At 47.8% G+C, this 14656-nt stretch overlaps 1 protein-coding gene across 2 annotated transcripts in view; it reads right to left on the bottom strand.

Moving 5' to 3' along the window:
* Nucleotides 1-9246, bottom strand: part of LOC146195780 (transmembrane protein 47) — a 117987-nt gene extending 108741 nt beyond the window's left edge. Inside the window, exons 1-2 of one of the 2 annotated variants that reach the window (XM_084597915.1) lie at nucleotides 8983-9246; nucleotides 5980-6045 (exon numbers count right to left, since the gene is read on the bottom strand). In XM_084597915.1, the coding sequence (XP_084454041.1) occupies nucleotides 5980-6027 (48 nt within the window). In that variant the 5' untranslated portion in view covers nucleotides 6028-6045; nucleotides 8983-9246. Of the gene's footprint in view, nucleotides 1-5979; nucleotides 6046-8238; nucleotides 8265-8982 lie in introns of those variants that run through there. The other variant, XM_084597916.1, reaches the window with a different exon arrangement.
* Nucleotides 9247-14656: the final 5410 nt, after the last annotated feature.

Here is a 14656-nt window from a genome sequence, read left to right as displayed (position 1 = left end):
ACCACTCCGGCCGGTGAAAATCTCCTCGGCGCCGAGTTACGACGCAGACACGAGCTGGCGCAGCTGGGAACAACAATAAGGCCCACATAACCCAAGGCCCGACGGGAGAAGTAAACTACGACGGCGGTAGTGCGCGGCGTTCCTTCGTAATTCGGTCGCGCGCCTCCCGCAAAACGCCCAGCGACAGGAGCAGAGCATGATGATTCCGCATCGCGCGCTCGGTAAATCGCTCAGAGGGTAGGTAGGTGAGCACGTGGCACAACGCATGGACAGACAGCGGGGCGTCTGCAAAGCGAAGCCATCTGCTCAGAGAAGCAGACGATGCAGGGCGGAGGGCGCCCCAAAAAAACGCGGCGAGCTCGCGTGTGCGTACATTATGAAAGCTCCTCCGGGGAAAAAGAAAGGAGTGTAGGAAGGGAAGGGGGTGTCTGCAGGAAAGCGCTTTTCGTTCCGCCGTCCGTGAAAATGAGCGTTGGCATGCGAGCAAAGAAGCACCGCCATTGTTGCGTGCGCCCACAATAATGCGGCGGCGAGAGATTCTTCACAGAACGAGGGCGCACGGGACGGGAGACTGAGTGACGACCGCGAGAGGACGCGTGGAGGTGGGGCTCGGCTTTAGGCCCGAGTTCGGGCGAGAGAGGAAAACGAACAAAAGTTGCGGCTGCCGGCACGCGTGCGCCGCGCTCTTTTGGGCGAATACGCCCGTTTCGCCAGAAAACGCGTGGCTCCGTCGAAGGAACGCCGAGCGAGTACACACGGACATTCCCAGTGATGCGCTGCGTGAAAGCTTCGCCACCGGGCAGAAAGCGCAGGCAGTCGCGGGAACGACTGACGTCCCGAAATCGTGAACAGAGAAGAGTGAAAGGGGAAGAAAGGGCTTAGGAGAGGGAGTCGAAAGAGGGCGGCACAAAGAGGCACACGGTAAAGCCCACGGGAAGCGACATGCGCCACGCACCGCCGAGGTTCTTATCCCACGCACGAAGTGATGAGATTTCACGGGCTGCTGGAATCTACAGACATACGCGCCCACAGAGACGGTCCGCCGAGGGTTCCCGCCGTGGATCGGAGCGGCCTTTTAGCAGTACGGTGCCGTCGGCGATGGGAAGATCACCTGTGCTGGGCTTCAAGCTCACTTCCTTTTCTTTTTCCCTTTATACTACATGCAAGCCTCGTTTAATGGGTTACGAGAAGAAAAAAAAAAATCAAGGGACACGCAGCAATCAATACACGTCATTAATCGTTAATGCAACTGCGTTATTCGAGTTTCAACCAATATATTACACCCAGCAGAAGAAATTCCACCCGGCGTGTAGCACACACTAGTAAACAGAAATAAAATCACCCATGAGATGAGTCTCGTCAGACGCTGACACTCTTGTTCCCAGCACAAGGTAGCTGTTCGCAATGAGCGCATGCCCAAAATGGCTCGTTAACAGCAGGGCCTGAAACATAATTGGAGCTGAAACACTACCTTTTCAAATTACGTTAAAGGTTGTCGTGGCTTTTGTACTCAGACCAAAAAAAATGAACAAATAGAAGAGGAAGAGGAGGAAACGAGAACGCTATGATACAAACAGACGAGTTGCTTTGTATGAACATACTAGCAGCCTCTGTTTCCAAAGCTCCCTTCCTCTAGCATGTCGCGGCTTCCGCGGACGGTTTTACGACGCGTGAGAAGTGATCTACCAAAAAGGGAGCACATCTTAATTATCGACGCGACCCAGCAATAGAAAGTGATTTACGGAAAGGCAACCTTTGTTGCACTGACGCGGCCCAGCTAGAGGCGCGAATGAAACGTTTCACTTCCCCTGTCTTGTTGCTCAGTGCCTGTGAAGTGAAAGAAACCATGTGAAGTAAAAGGAACCAATCTGAAGATACCTCACCGAAATCGCGAAGTTTGCTGAGCGAATGCATTTGAAGAAAGAAAAAAAAAAACGTTTTCGCTTCTTCGGCTTTCACTTCTCACAGTGTCTGCTATGTGCTCTTGCCGTAGATAGGAGCGGCCTTTTAGCAGTCCGCCGATGAAGTCGAGCTTTACAAAAAGCCCAGACAAACTCGCCGAAAGTGTTTCTGCTAGCGGCTTCCGCGCGGCAAGAGTAACACTCCCTACCTCGCGAAGCTTTCGTCGGATCAAAATACGCGGGCAAAGAACGGAATAATATGTCCGCCCACATCGTCTCTGTTCATAAAACGCGGATAAGCCGCGATAAACGCTCCGCTTCCCCACCAATAAGCCAATGCCAAGCCGACAACCGACTTCGCCGAAGCTCATCCGCGGCCCTGGGCCACTTCACATCGCGGAGCTTATGGGCGTGTATAGGGCAACACACAGAGCGCGCGCCGAAAAGCCGTGCTGGGCGCACAGCAGTGTCCTTCGCAGTGGCCGCTACCAGCGGTCACTCCCCGCATCGCCATTTGACCTTTTAAAAGGGGGCGCCCTTCCCACCGCGCCCCCGCGATCGGGCGCCGTCTGACAGTCGCCCTCCGGGCGGGTAAACAACGGGGAATGAAACAATTTTTTTTTTCTTTTTGGAAGCAGAAGGAAAGTGTATAGAGTTCAAAAAGCAGAAAGAAAGTGCATAGAGTCCAGAGTTCAAAGCTAAGCCTTCGGACAGCGGTCAAGACTAAAACCTCGCGTGACTCCGCCGAAGAGGGCACAAACCGAACTAGACTGGCGACAACAACCAGAGCTTCCAAGAGTGGAGGGGAAAAAAAAGCAAGAAACACAAGAATGAAAAGATTATATGCGGGCCACGTCAATGGAATGCAAGGGACCCCAAAGTTACCGAACAAGCACAAAAGGAGAAAAAAAGAAGATCGGGAAAGAATATAAAAAGGAAACACTATATAGCAATAAATATAAATAAATCATGTTCAGAAACAACACACACGAAACCAAAGCGCGCAACAAAAAGAAAACGCTACGCTAAAAGGATCATCACGCACGGATGGCGGCAAAATGAAGAGTTCATGAGAGCGCCCTGAGGGGCTGAAAAGAAGAGACGCCAGCACGTCGTACCGACGAGCATGTCACGCACAGCCGAGGAACGAAAAAGAAGGCCTCTTCTCCATTGCTGCAGGAAGGTCGCGACTTTTCCAGGTCGTCGACGGCGGCAAAGAAGAGAGCCGACCAGTGTCGGACCGCAAAAGAGAGAGGTCACTTGGCGGTGCAGCGACCGACCGACCGCACCGTCATGCGTGCGACATTGCGTGAAGACGGACGGGTGCCCTCGTTCTCGACGTGACAAGGCGGCCCTCAATATTACTTTATGAGCCACGCCAGTCGGTCTTGAGGCATATGCTAGAGCCACGAAACGCATCCGTGCACTAGATTCTTAACAGGAGCCCCCGCCACCCATTCACACAAATATCCCTAGTGCGAGTAAGAGCAATTAATACGGGTCATCTGCCTGCACAATGATGACAAAGCAGAGCCAGACTGGCTGAAAGGCTGCCCCTACTACGTTCTACAAGCGTATGCAAATAATAATGAGTTGTTTGGCCTTCCGTGCTCAGCTCAGCCATCTTCACCTTTGATCAGACACTCAAACCAAATAAGGAGTGCCTATAACATAACACAAAAAATATTGCTGACAACTACATACCATTAAAAAGTAGCTATGAGACAAGTGAAACAAAAAATGCTACCATGTGACGCGCTTCGCACTGCGGCTATAAGCTTCTGCAAAGCAAGTGTTCAGCCTCTCACAGCAGAACTTTTTTAAAAATCCACTAAGATACATCCTTGCCAAAGATTCGTACGACTGTGTTGCTGCTTTAGCAGTCTGGAGAACTCTGATGCATTTTAGTTCAGCAACACAGCAACAGCACTCAATGATAGGCACATCGCAGCCCTTGATGCCAAGTACTTTTTTCAGGCAGGTTCTCGCCAACACCGTTAAGTACGCTTCACAGAAGTACAGAAGTGCCTCTAACTTCCAGGGGGCCTCTAACTGTTCTGGACACTAAGTAAGTATGAAACCACCAATGCAAGCAAGCAATAGGTGCGCAATGTTCACATAGAGGGCAAGTAAAAAAAAAAAAAGAAATCTAAAAAACAAAGTGCGTACATCTTGATAAAATATGCCAAAGGAAGAATACACAATAAGGAACTCTTCCTGAATGGTAAAAATCCATTTCAGTGCATATTCAGAAAGCATATCTGAAGCTAGTACAAACGCAAAGACGAGAGATTACCTTTCTCGCATGTTAACACCAGACAAATTTTAACAAGAGCGGCAAATATGCACAGTAGCCCACCCTTCTCTGAAGCCTTTTTTGTCTATGTAACAAAATAAAAATAGTGACTGTGTAGTAACATGTGCAAAACAAGGGATGTACACAACTAAAGAGTGACAATTGTGTCAGGAGCTAGTTAGTTAAATGGAGTTTTGTGGCACGTAAGCAACTTTGGAATTGTGTCGGGAGCGTACTGCCACTTAAGTGTAGGTGCTGAATATCTAGTGTTGCATGAGATGTGGTACCGATTAACTAAAGCCAACATCTGTGCCATAAAGATGGCCTACCAGAAGGGCGTTCATTCTATAACTTCAAAATTATGCACTAGACTCCCAAACTTTGATAACTTTGATGAAACAGCATTCAGACACTGGTTACTCGAAGAAAGCTTCTGCAGCTGAAATTTTTCTTTCCACTGAGGGCTGACAAGTTATCAATGAGCTATTAACAATACATAGTCACGCTCAGTAATTACGCCATTATCTCTCAAGAACCAACATTGAAATAGTTTTTCTTTTTCTCGAAAAGTAAGAGATAGGAACCAGCTCCCATTTTTCTAATGACCACTGACAGTTTTCATGAGTAAATTTGACGTTTTGATGTGAAATTCTTCCACAACATTTCTACCGTTTTAAATTTCCTTGCTTAGTTTTCGAACCCACGCGTGCTAAGCCCTTTGTGTGCTTCTTTTTTTAGTTTTGTGCTAAACATTCTTTCAGCTTTTTTGCATTATCTACTGCTCCTCCTGCCTACAATGAATAGCAGTACTGAATAAAAAAAAATGGCTACAATAAACAGCAGAGTCCAATCCCTTGATTTGGAACTATAGTCTGAAGAAATGACTGCACATGAAATGCAAGTGAAACATAACACAATTTCATTCTACTTTATGCGTAAGTTCTCTTTGCCTCTTACAAAATGGAAGAGGCCATTTGCACAGTCTATCACGGCATGGAAAAGAAATCCTTTCAATGTTAAAATCTACTAGGTGCCATGAACTCAGCAACACATCTTCAATACAGCTGTCTAACCCTACACAAAAAATAATTCCCAGCTAATACAGCTCTTTGATACTTTAAGGAAAGTTCAATAATTTAACAGTTTCCTTGTATCATGTTAATATTGCACATAAAGACCACTGTGTCGAACTGCGGATGGAAACCATCACTCTGCGGTCCACACGGTTAGATGAAAGGAAAGACTTCATGAAAATGGAACACTACCAACAATCCCTGCGTAGATATTGTTTCAAGAAATTGAAATCATGTCACGAAAGAAATTTTACAAAAGAATGCCTGCAAAGAAAACCATGCGACAGCTATAATAAAAAAACCCTCAGTATGCATGTCACTGAAATACTTGGGGTTGCCTAAATGCCCACCCAAATGTTTTCAATCTACAACACACTGTTAGATAAAATTATAAATTTCCTTCGACAGTCTAGCTTTACAAGTTCCTGGTTCCTTTGCAATCTGGTTTTTATGTTCATTTGTGGTGTGATCCGACATCTAGACAATGTGTTGTGTGGTTTCACAGATTAGGCGACAGAACTTCTCACACCCCACACAAACCAAAAATGTCATCACGACCAAGTGCTCGCCGCAAACCTGGAAGTATTTCTCAAAGCAACCAGACTGTCATGAAAGTAACTGTAAAGAAATAAATATCGTGGCAACAAATTCCCTGCAGTGACCCTGAGATTCAACAGCACCTTTACAAAAAATCCCAGTGGCAACTTACCTTCAGCGGCCTGACGACCGTGACGGTCTCAATCGTCGTCGGCGGCATTGTGGGGGCCTGACTCTCCTGGCGGATGAAGAAAAAGGGCAGAATAAATAGTTACTATGCACAACTGCATATTCTCGAGAATGCTGCAGCACGAGACAAAGAGCCATTTGGTTTGCTCTCCCTTAGCCTTACACTGACCTCAGGCTAAATACATCATTATAAGCCGAATCTAAGGTCACTTGTGATTCCCTGCAAAGGCAGGAGAGATTGAAACCAAAAATTGTGAAAGTGCCTACGGTTCATGCTCAACTTTCAGGCCTTATAGTGAGGAGTATTCTGTGCTGCCATTTTAAAAAGAATGCTTTTACAAACATAAAAGCCCTCTCATGAGCCCCTGAAATTTCTTCTCACATGAACAGCTATGCTCAGAATCCATGAAGAAGCGAAAACCACGGTGATCAGCTCCCATCCCATGATTTCTACTTTAACAGCACGGTCACAAAATTCATTTTAGCTATTTGAAGTATATATTCTAGAAACAGCACCATATTCTGTAGCCTATCAGTAAAGAGGAATAGTGTGCAAATGCTTCAGCAAGCAAAGGATGATGCTCACACAAGCTTAGTTGCAGTGGCACTGTATTTCAACATAAGTGCATTCCAGTTTCAAATAGCTGTCGCCTAAAGAACATTGAACGAAAGCTAATATGGCTTTTGCACAAACCGCCAATCTAACACAACTTAAGCCAGGCTGTATACTGAAGCATAATGAATAAATGAATGCCATGCATGATTGATAAAGCTAGTATATCTTAGCACTGCTGTAAGCAATGTGAAGCACACAGAACACTACAAAACAGTGCAGTGCAGCCAAAGGTGCAGTATGTTTCAACAGCCAGAATACTATAGAAAAGCGAGCTCATCTGAATACGCACATTAGGTGATGCTGCACATAAAAAAACATCCATCATGTGTGTAACCCCAAATAGGCCTTCATTTCACTGCAGCTGAGCCCCATAAGATACTAAGAGTGTTCCATAATGCTAGATATCATCTCAGAATTGAACATGAACATTTAATTAAGTGCCGAGCTTTCATCTCGAGTGCAAATAACCCGACTACCACAAGACCATCGAAGGAACTAGCATCTTTGAACATTAATGTGAACTATGCTGTTTCACGTAGATGAAGACATGAGCAGTAAACAGCAATGCGATTCTACATTCACAGATTGTTCAATAGAGGGATGAGTGGGGCACATGAGAAGGTAGTCTGCATTAGGTGACAATGGGCAGTGTGCCTCACACAGATGCACACAATGCAGTGCCTCATCTAATGAGCTTTAACTTGTACGGCAAGATAGCAAGCTCGAGCTACAGTAAAACATTAGTCCCTAAGTTGCATGGCTAGACACAACCAAAGTTTGCTAAGGCTGTTATAAACATGCCATAGAACAGAACTTAAAAGCACTGCAGTTGATCACTTTCGTTAAATGTAGTAACTTGTCATCACCTTCCTACCAGCAATAAACCGAAAGCGAAGTGAAAACATTCAGTCATCTGTCTATATATAATCTCTAAACTCTGAGGTCCTGCTTTAACTCAAATCATGCACATGCCTGAAAAGATACATACAGGCTCTCAAGTCGCACCAAAGGCCGCTAAAATGTCAAACCTGAACATCTTTGTAATGCATCCGCTCGGCGAAAAGTAACGAAAAAAGGTGCACTGCTCTTTTGTTGCACGCTCTACATGGCTTCAAACTGCGAAGACAAAGGCACAGGCTGCCTATTCTACACAGCTGCCACACAGCACAGGCTGCCTATTATACAGCGCGAACTGACAGTGATGGTGCGATGTTCCAAGAAGACAGGCCAACCACCTCGATTATCGCCCCGGAAAAAAATACACTGTGAAATATTTCCAGCTGCCTCCTGCAAACGCTACCCGCTACACTGGGCAGCCGTCAACATTCACTCCACGATACGAACAGGCCCGCTAGTGCATGCTTCCCGTTTCAAACAAGGCATGCGAGGTCGCGAATGATTGACAGCTGGCGTCTGCTTCACAGGGAGCTGATTATCGGTAATCAAACTGTTCTCTCCGTGAGCGATAACACCGGAGGCTTTCGAACCACTGCAGTCATCAGTAGGATGGACATTACGCACCCTACTGAAACTACGAAAAAGCAGAAAAATAAACTACACAAAGGTCCACCACGCTACTCGCGTGAACTTCACAGCTGATTAGGCCACTTCTACTTTTCTCATTACCGGCGAAGCAGGCCGTCCAGCCGCTGAGCTGAACAGCGTTCTGACGCGCGCGTCACGGTCTTCCTGGCATTCCCCAACGCGTGCGGCTCCGCCCACAAAAACGAACGCCACAAGTGCGGGCCGTTTGACAGCGCAATGCCTTTATGATTGAGGTCGCGCCGGCTTGTCAGCGCAACGAGACACTGCCTAAGTAGCCTGCGCTCGCCACTGCACCGGAAAAGTCAGGAGGATGTCGCGATAAGAGGAGAAATGACGCCGGAACGCAAAGGGTTATATCTTGTCGACCCGGGGATCTCGGCGCCGAGCTTACGTTACTCGCGTAAGACAATCGATACGGGGACGGTCCGGCGCTGGCTCGCAGCGTACGGCCCGAGGTCGACCCGCGGTTGCAGAGGCGCAGCGCTCGAGAGCGGCTCGCGGGCCCGCGTACCGACCGTATCGGGGTGTCTGGGCGCCCCGAATATAAAGCCTCCTTGCCGCTAAATTTGGCAACGGCACTTCCGTCGCGGGACGCGAACTCAACGGATAAGCCTAAGTCGAAGCAACGCACAGCACCAGTGGGTCGCTGAATCGATAGCATGCAACCTGGGATTGTGAAATCTCGCGGCTTGCATCGCTATGCACGCGCCCTTGCGAGGCGGGATCTCGCGGGGCGACTGTCCGCACGACTGTCACAGGCCTCGGGGCGCTGAGAAAGGGAACCTCCGCGTCGTGCGAGCCAGGCTTATCGCCACCGCTTTTTACCTGGTGTAGTGGAGAAGCCAGGGCTTCCTAGGTGTTAGTCCAGCTTGACCGTGCGAAAGTCCGTCGCGTCGCGGCGTGACCCTGGAACGACGTCCAGAGCACGACGAGCGTAATGCTTCGTGAGTTTCACCTCACCGCTTCGCTGGCGTCAATTTGGCCGAAGAACAAGGCCGACGAGACGCGAAGCCCGCATCCCCGACCGACACATCACGGAGCTCCGCTACCGACGGGATCGGCCGGACGGAAAGCGGAGCGCATGCGCGGGCGGTTGCCCATAGTTGCCGGCTGGAGCTCGCCAGCTTGCCGTTCCTCTGCCGTGTTTGGAGAAAGGCCGCCAGCAGGTAAAAGCGCCGCGTGTTCTGCGGCGTATCCGAGGGTAGGAAACGCGGAACACTGTGAGGTTCTGGCGCTACCGAAACATAGGCGCTGTTTGCAAACTAATGCAAGTAGCAGACGTTTTTATTTTTGTAATAAGCATCAAACGATTGACAATCAGGTACCTCAACGTACTGTTCTTTCATCTGAGTTTGTGGCGTGTTATTGGTAAACAATAACGCTCTCGCCAAAAAAAGAAAAAAAAAGTTTCCTAGTTTTGTCTTCAGTGGCAATCTGCAAGCTCAGCGACGCTAAAATAAACTGGAAATTTCATTTTGAATAGCACTGCTCGAGCGTCCATCAAAGAAGCAAATGCACAGGTAGCAGTGAATTTTAGTGACGCCCCATAGATTCGACCGGATGTTCTGTGTATGTAAATGACTGCGACATTGCAACTAGCGCGGAGAAAAGACAAGGGACAGCGACAATAAGGTGCCGACGGGACAGCACGTTAGACTTCAATTGACGTTCATTCCACAGTAATAGAAATATTTTACACTTGACATCAGCGCATGCTCAGGAGACGTTTTGCACCCCCCCCCCCTTTACACACACACACAAACACATTTCTTTATCAAAGAAGCAAGCTATAATTAAAAAAAAAAAAAAGAAAATTCAAACCACATTGAGGGACGTGTTTTTTTGACAAATAGGTAATCTCTTTTTTCGTGAGGGCTATTGACGGAGTTCTCACGCACTTGTTCCCTGCCTTATCAATGCAAAAACCCACAAATATTTCCCTATTAACCTGCCTGTGGAACCGCTTCAGCACTCTCGTGTGGCGAAAATGTGGAGCGCATTCTTCTTCTTTGCTGCCTTTATTTTTTATTTTTGCATTTGCGGCAATGTGCCGACAAATGGCCGCCGGCTATCAGAGCTGCGTCAGTTGTCCGGTGTTTACGCAATCTTTCATTCAGGTACTGGCCTGTTTGTCCAATATAGGACTTGCCAGAAGTCACGGAGTGATGTTTAGCTGTCTTCGGCAGGTAAGAAGCAGAAGACGATGATCTGATGATGGTCAGGAGGAGATATATATTTACAGAAGCAGAATAGTATACATAGGCAAAGTTACAGCAACAAGTCACACAGACAACTGTAACTTAAAAGAAAATGAAGACTCTCACACAGAGAAGTCACTTTACAGGCCTTTACTTTCCTACCGAGCGTTTCGGTTAAAGCCTAGGGGGTGTAAATACGTGCTAAGCACGGAGCCTCAATCTTGACTGTCCAACATGGTCCGAGGACCGCTTTTTGATACCAGACATCAACAAATACCCAAGGGCGGTCACCTTAGGTGATCCGCCCCGAAAATGAAGCAACCAATCAAATTATTTAAAAACATGCCACAACCCCAGTGGGTTGGGAATAATCTCGGACCCAGGTCCTTAATTACGTCAAATAAAAATACAACATTCAAAACACGCACTCTCTCCACTCGCTGGTCCCCAAATCCTCTCACACGGCGCCTGTCTTTGCCTCCCCTCCTCAGCGTGTTTGCGACGCGACCTTGCAGCTGGCGCCTTTGTGAAAGAAACGCCGCGGGGGATCTGGAGACCAGGCCACCCAGCCGTCCCGTACGAGGAAAAGGTCTCGCGACACAGCGGGAGGCCGCTGGGCTGATTGCCTACTTGGGAGGGCCAAGGGTCGCGCCTATTGTCGCCTTATGCAGGACATTTAGTGAGCGCTTGTGGCAGTGCAAAAAGCTTCATTAACGGCGTCTCCCTGCACCCATGCTTGGCGCCACGGCGGGACATCGCTGGACGAGCTGGCCGTAAAGTGGTTCGCAGAAGCGTGCTGCTGTTGTTCCCGGCTGATAAGGATGCGTCTGCCGTTCGCTTCTTGGCGACGCCTCGGGGCGAACGGGCAAAGCAAACCAAGCCTCCCGCGCGCCCGCGCCCAAGAAAAGGGGAGAAAAGGACAAAAAAAAAAAAAAAAAAAAAACAGCGCTCGCTTTTTGGCCTCGGCGCGTGGGGGGTTCGACCGCCAGCTCGACTCCACGTGCGAGTCGCTTTTCACTGCGGCCTTAAGGCCCAACTCCAACGACATATCCTAGGCGTCGGCGCTCAGCGTCGGCGCTGTCAGCGCCGTGCCACAGTGGGCGTCACAAGCGGTGCGCATCTCCATGGGAGTCGGCGCTGGCGTAGTTGGCGCTCACTGCTGACGCTTGTATTCGCGCTGGTGCGTTGTTGCAGTTTCAATATTCACCCAATAATTTCTGCTTTTTAAAGCGTTAAGAGATGTAATTTAGGCATGGAACTTAATTACAGTTTACACTTTCTACTTCTGCACAAATAAATGTATACATCTTCCACATTTTTCTCGGCTTTTCAATACAGTCTGCAACGCCATCGACGCAACATCAGTTTGTCCCGCTTTCCGCGACCGTAGCTGAGACGAGTCTTTTGAGTTTTGTTCCTCCACGGCTGAGATCAACCGATGGGCGGCGAAGGGTTTTACCATCACGGCCACGTGCGACGATGCAAAGCGATGACAAAAAAAAAAAAAGTAAAAAGAAAAAGCACGCGAAGACCCGGCGCGAGCGAAAATTCAAAATTCAGAGGTCGCGGCCACCCTGTCCTCTCATTGGTGTACGGCGCCTAGACGTGCGCCAATGAGAGACCTACGCGGGTGAGCAGCTCGGCGCCTGCGTGAACGCTGACGCCGAAATCTAGCACGGACAGATCTCGGCGCTCCGCTCAAGTTTGCTGGCGTCTCGTACCGTGCGCATGCTCAAACCGGTTTCTGCATACGCCAACAGCGCCGACGCTGAGCGCCGACGCCCAGGATATCAGATAAACAACCCCAATTGTGTAGTTCACAAACCGCGTAGCGTGTTTTGTTCCACAGGTGTTTCCCTGGTGAACATTGTTTACCATGCGGCACATCTTTGACAGCTTTTGTGGGCCTGAAAAAACGACACGAATGCCGCACTTTCCCGCCGCCTTTTTGAGGCGATGAGACAGGTTGTGCATGTAAGGCACAGGCACCGGACGTCCCCGCGGGCCGTCATTACTGCAGCCTGCTGTCTTGCGTCCCTATCGCGGAGCTCTTTAATAAGGCTGTCAGCGACGGACACGAGTATGCTGTCAGGGAAGCCAGCGATACGCAGGCGGAGAGCCTGCTGCTGAACACTCACATTCACTTTGTGCTCAAAGAACTACTGAAGAGCGGCTCTTAGGCTGTTCAGAGCTATCCCTGTCTTGACGGTTTTTGAATGCTCCGAATTATATCTAATAACTGGCTTTTTTGATCGAGGGAAGTATGTCCAGCATATGGAACGACGGCTAAAGCTAATGCTGAGGTCAAGGTAACGCAAGCAACCCTCAATAGGAACCACACGAGTAAAACGTAAACCCTTTCCACACTCTTGAAAAACACTAAAAACGCTCTGCACAATGCCGTCCCTTCCATCGGGCGTCACGCATTTCAACACAACAGGATAGTCATAAACATATCTAAAAATCTTAGCGACGAAAATCTTGTCAAGACGCGAAGAAATTTCTTTGTCAATAGATGCTAAAAAGTCACCTAAAACCGGTGCAATTCGTGTGCCAACACATATGCCTTGCCTCTGTAAGCAGGAGGCATCGTCAAACTCAACAAGGGTTGAAGAAAGGTAAAATCTAAGTCATTTTAAAAAGTTATCTACTGAAATCCCGGATGAATTATAAAGTCGGCTGCACCTTGCGTCTCAATTCGCTCCCTGACAACAGCACAGAGTTCTGTCCGTGGTATGTAGTAGAAAAGATCCACCGCGTCAATGTAAAAAGCATAAAACCCATCACAGGTTCTTTCATGTCCTGATAGGAAGCCTATGACCTGATTGGAGTTCCGAATTAGAAACGGATCATCTGGTGACAACACGTTAAGGCACTTTTGCAGAAACCTGGGAAGCTAATCCCTGCCAGCAGTCTTTTTCAGTTACTATTGCTCTAAGAAGTATCCCTTCCTTACGGGACTTGGCAGAAAACAAAACAAAACAAGCTCAGCCTATCCTTTTCTGAACCCATAATACTTTTTCTAAGGCTTTCAAGGTTCATTTCCTGGCATATAGGGCTGAAGCTCTTTTTTTCGTCTTAGGAGGATCGCTCATAGCACGGACAAGATTCTTGCCGATAGCTGCGGATAACAACAAAACCATCTTCTTTATCGGAAACAAAGTCAGAAAGTTACCTTTTAAAGTTCTACCGTAACTTTGACCGCTAATCTTATTGCAGGTTTTCGGGGTCCTGAAGGGAGACAGTCAACGGCATTTGACACACATCTACCCTTTTCTTCATTGCTAGCACGGTTTGATGTATTTCTTACAATACCTGAAAGAGAAGTGAGAGTCTCTTCTGGCTCAATGAGTCTCCTGAGCATGCGCTAATGTCAAGTATAAATTTCCCTCGCGTGTGGAATAAACGTTAGTTGACGTCTAGCGTGCTGTCCTGTCGGCACCTTATTGTTGCTGCCCCTTGTCTTTTTCCACGCTAGTTGCAATGTCGCAGTCGTCTACAAAAACACACCAACTAGCCAAACTGCCTTCTTTGATTAATGTTCCATGTGAGCAAAGATAACTGTGCCGCTCGCAAAAGAAGAGAAAAAAAAAAAGAAAAAGTTACAGGAGACCTTACAATATGACACAATAAATGTACATTAGCAATATTACCTTAATATTTAATTTTTCCCACTTTGGTTTTTGCAACGTGCAATGCGACATGTAACTTGTAGCGTCCCGAAGAAGTACAGCCTTTGTCAAAAATACACGGCCCAAGGGGTTCGCTTCTAAGCACTCTAAGCCCCTGGAAGCAATACTGGAGTATATAGGTAAGCACAGAGAAGAACGGGACTAGATTTGTCGTCTACTAAATTGCGAACGGTGCAGATGCGTACTGAGCCCCGTTACGCGGCTTAGAAGCAAAACCGTTGGGCTGTATATTTTTGACAAAGATTGTACATACAGTACAAGGATGTTTTCTCTTTTTTCTTTTTTTAACACATTTTCCACACGGTGACATGCCCACCCTAGCAGATCAGATTGTATCAAGCACCGAGAACGGCCTGCTTCGAGTAGTCTGAGAGAGGTCGACTTACAGCGCGAAGATCGGTCGCATGGCAAGCAGTAAGCAACAGCTTGAAGAATCGTGAAGACTAATCTACACTCCCATCCCTCCTAACTCCCTAAGTACCCGAACAGCAGCCGAGAGCCATCTCTTCCTTTAAATAAGAGCTTCATTCATTCATTCATTCATTCATTCATTCATTCATTCATTCATTCATTCATTCATTCATTCATTCATTCATTCATTCATTCATT

Source organism: Amblyomma maculatum, chromosome 3 (genome assembly GCF_055883805.1).
Source record: "Amblyomma maculatum isolate TAMU_Amacu chromosome 3, ASM5588380v1, whole genome shotgun sequence".
Taxonomy (NCBI): domain Eukaryota; kingdom Metazoa; phylum Arthropoda; class Arachnida; order Ixodida; family Ixodidae; genus Amblyomma; species Amblyomma maculatum.
This window is presented reverse-complemented; position numbering and strand designations above follow the sequence as displayed.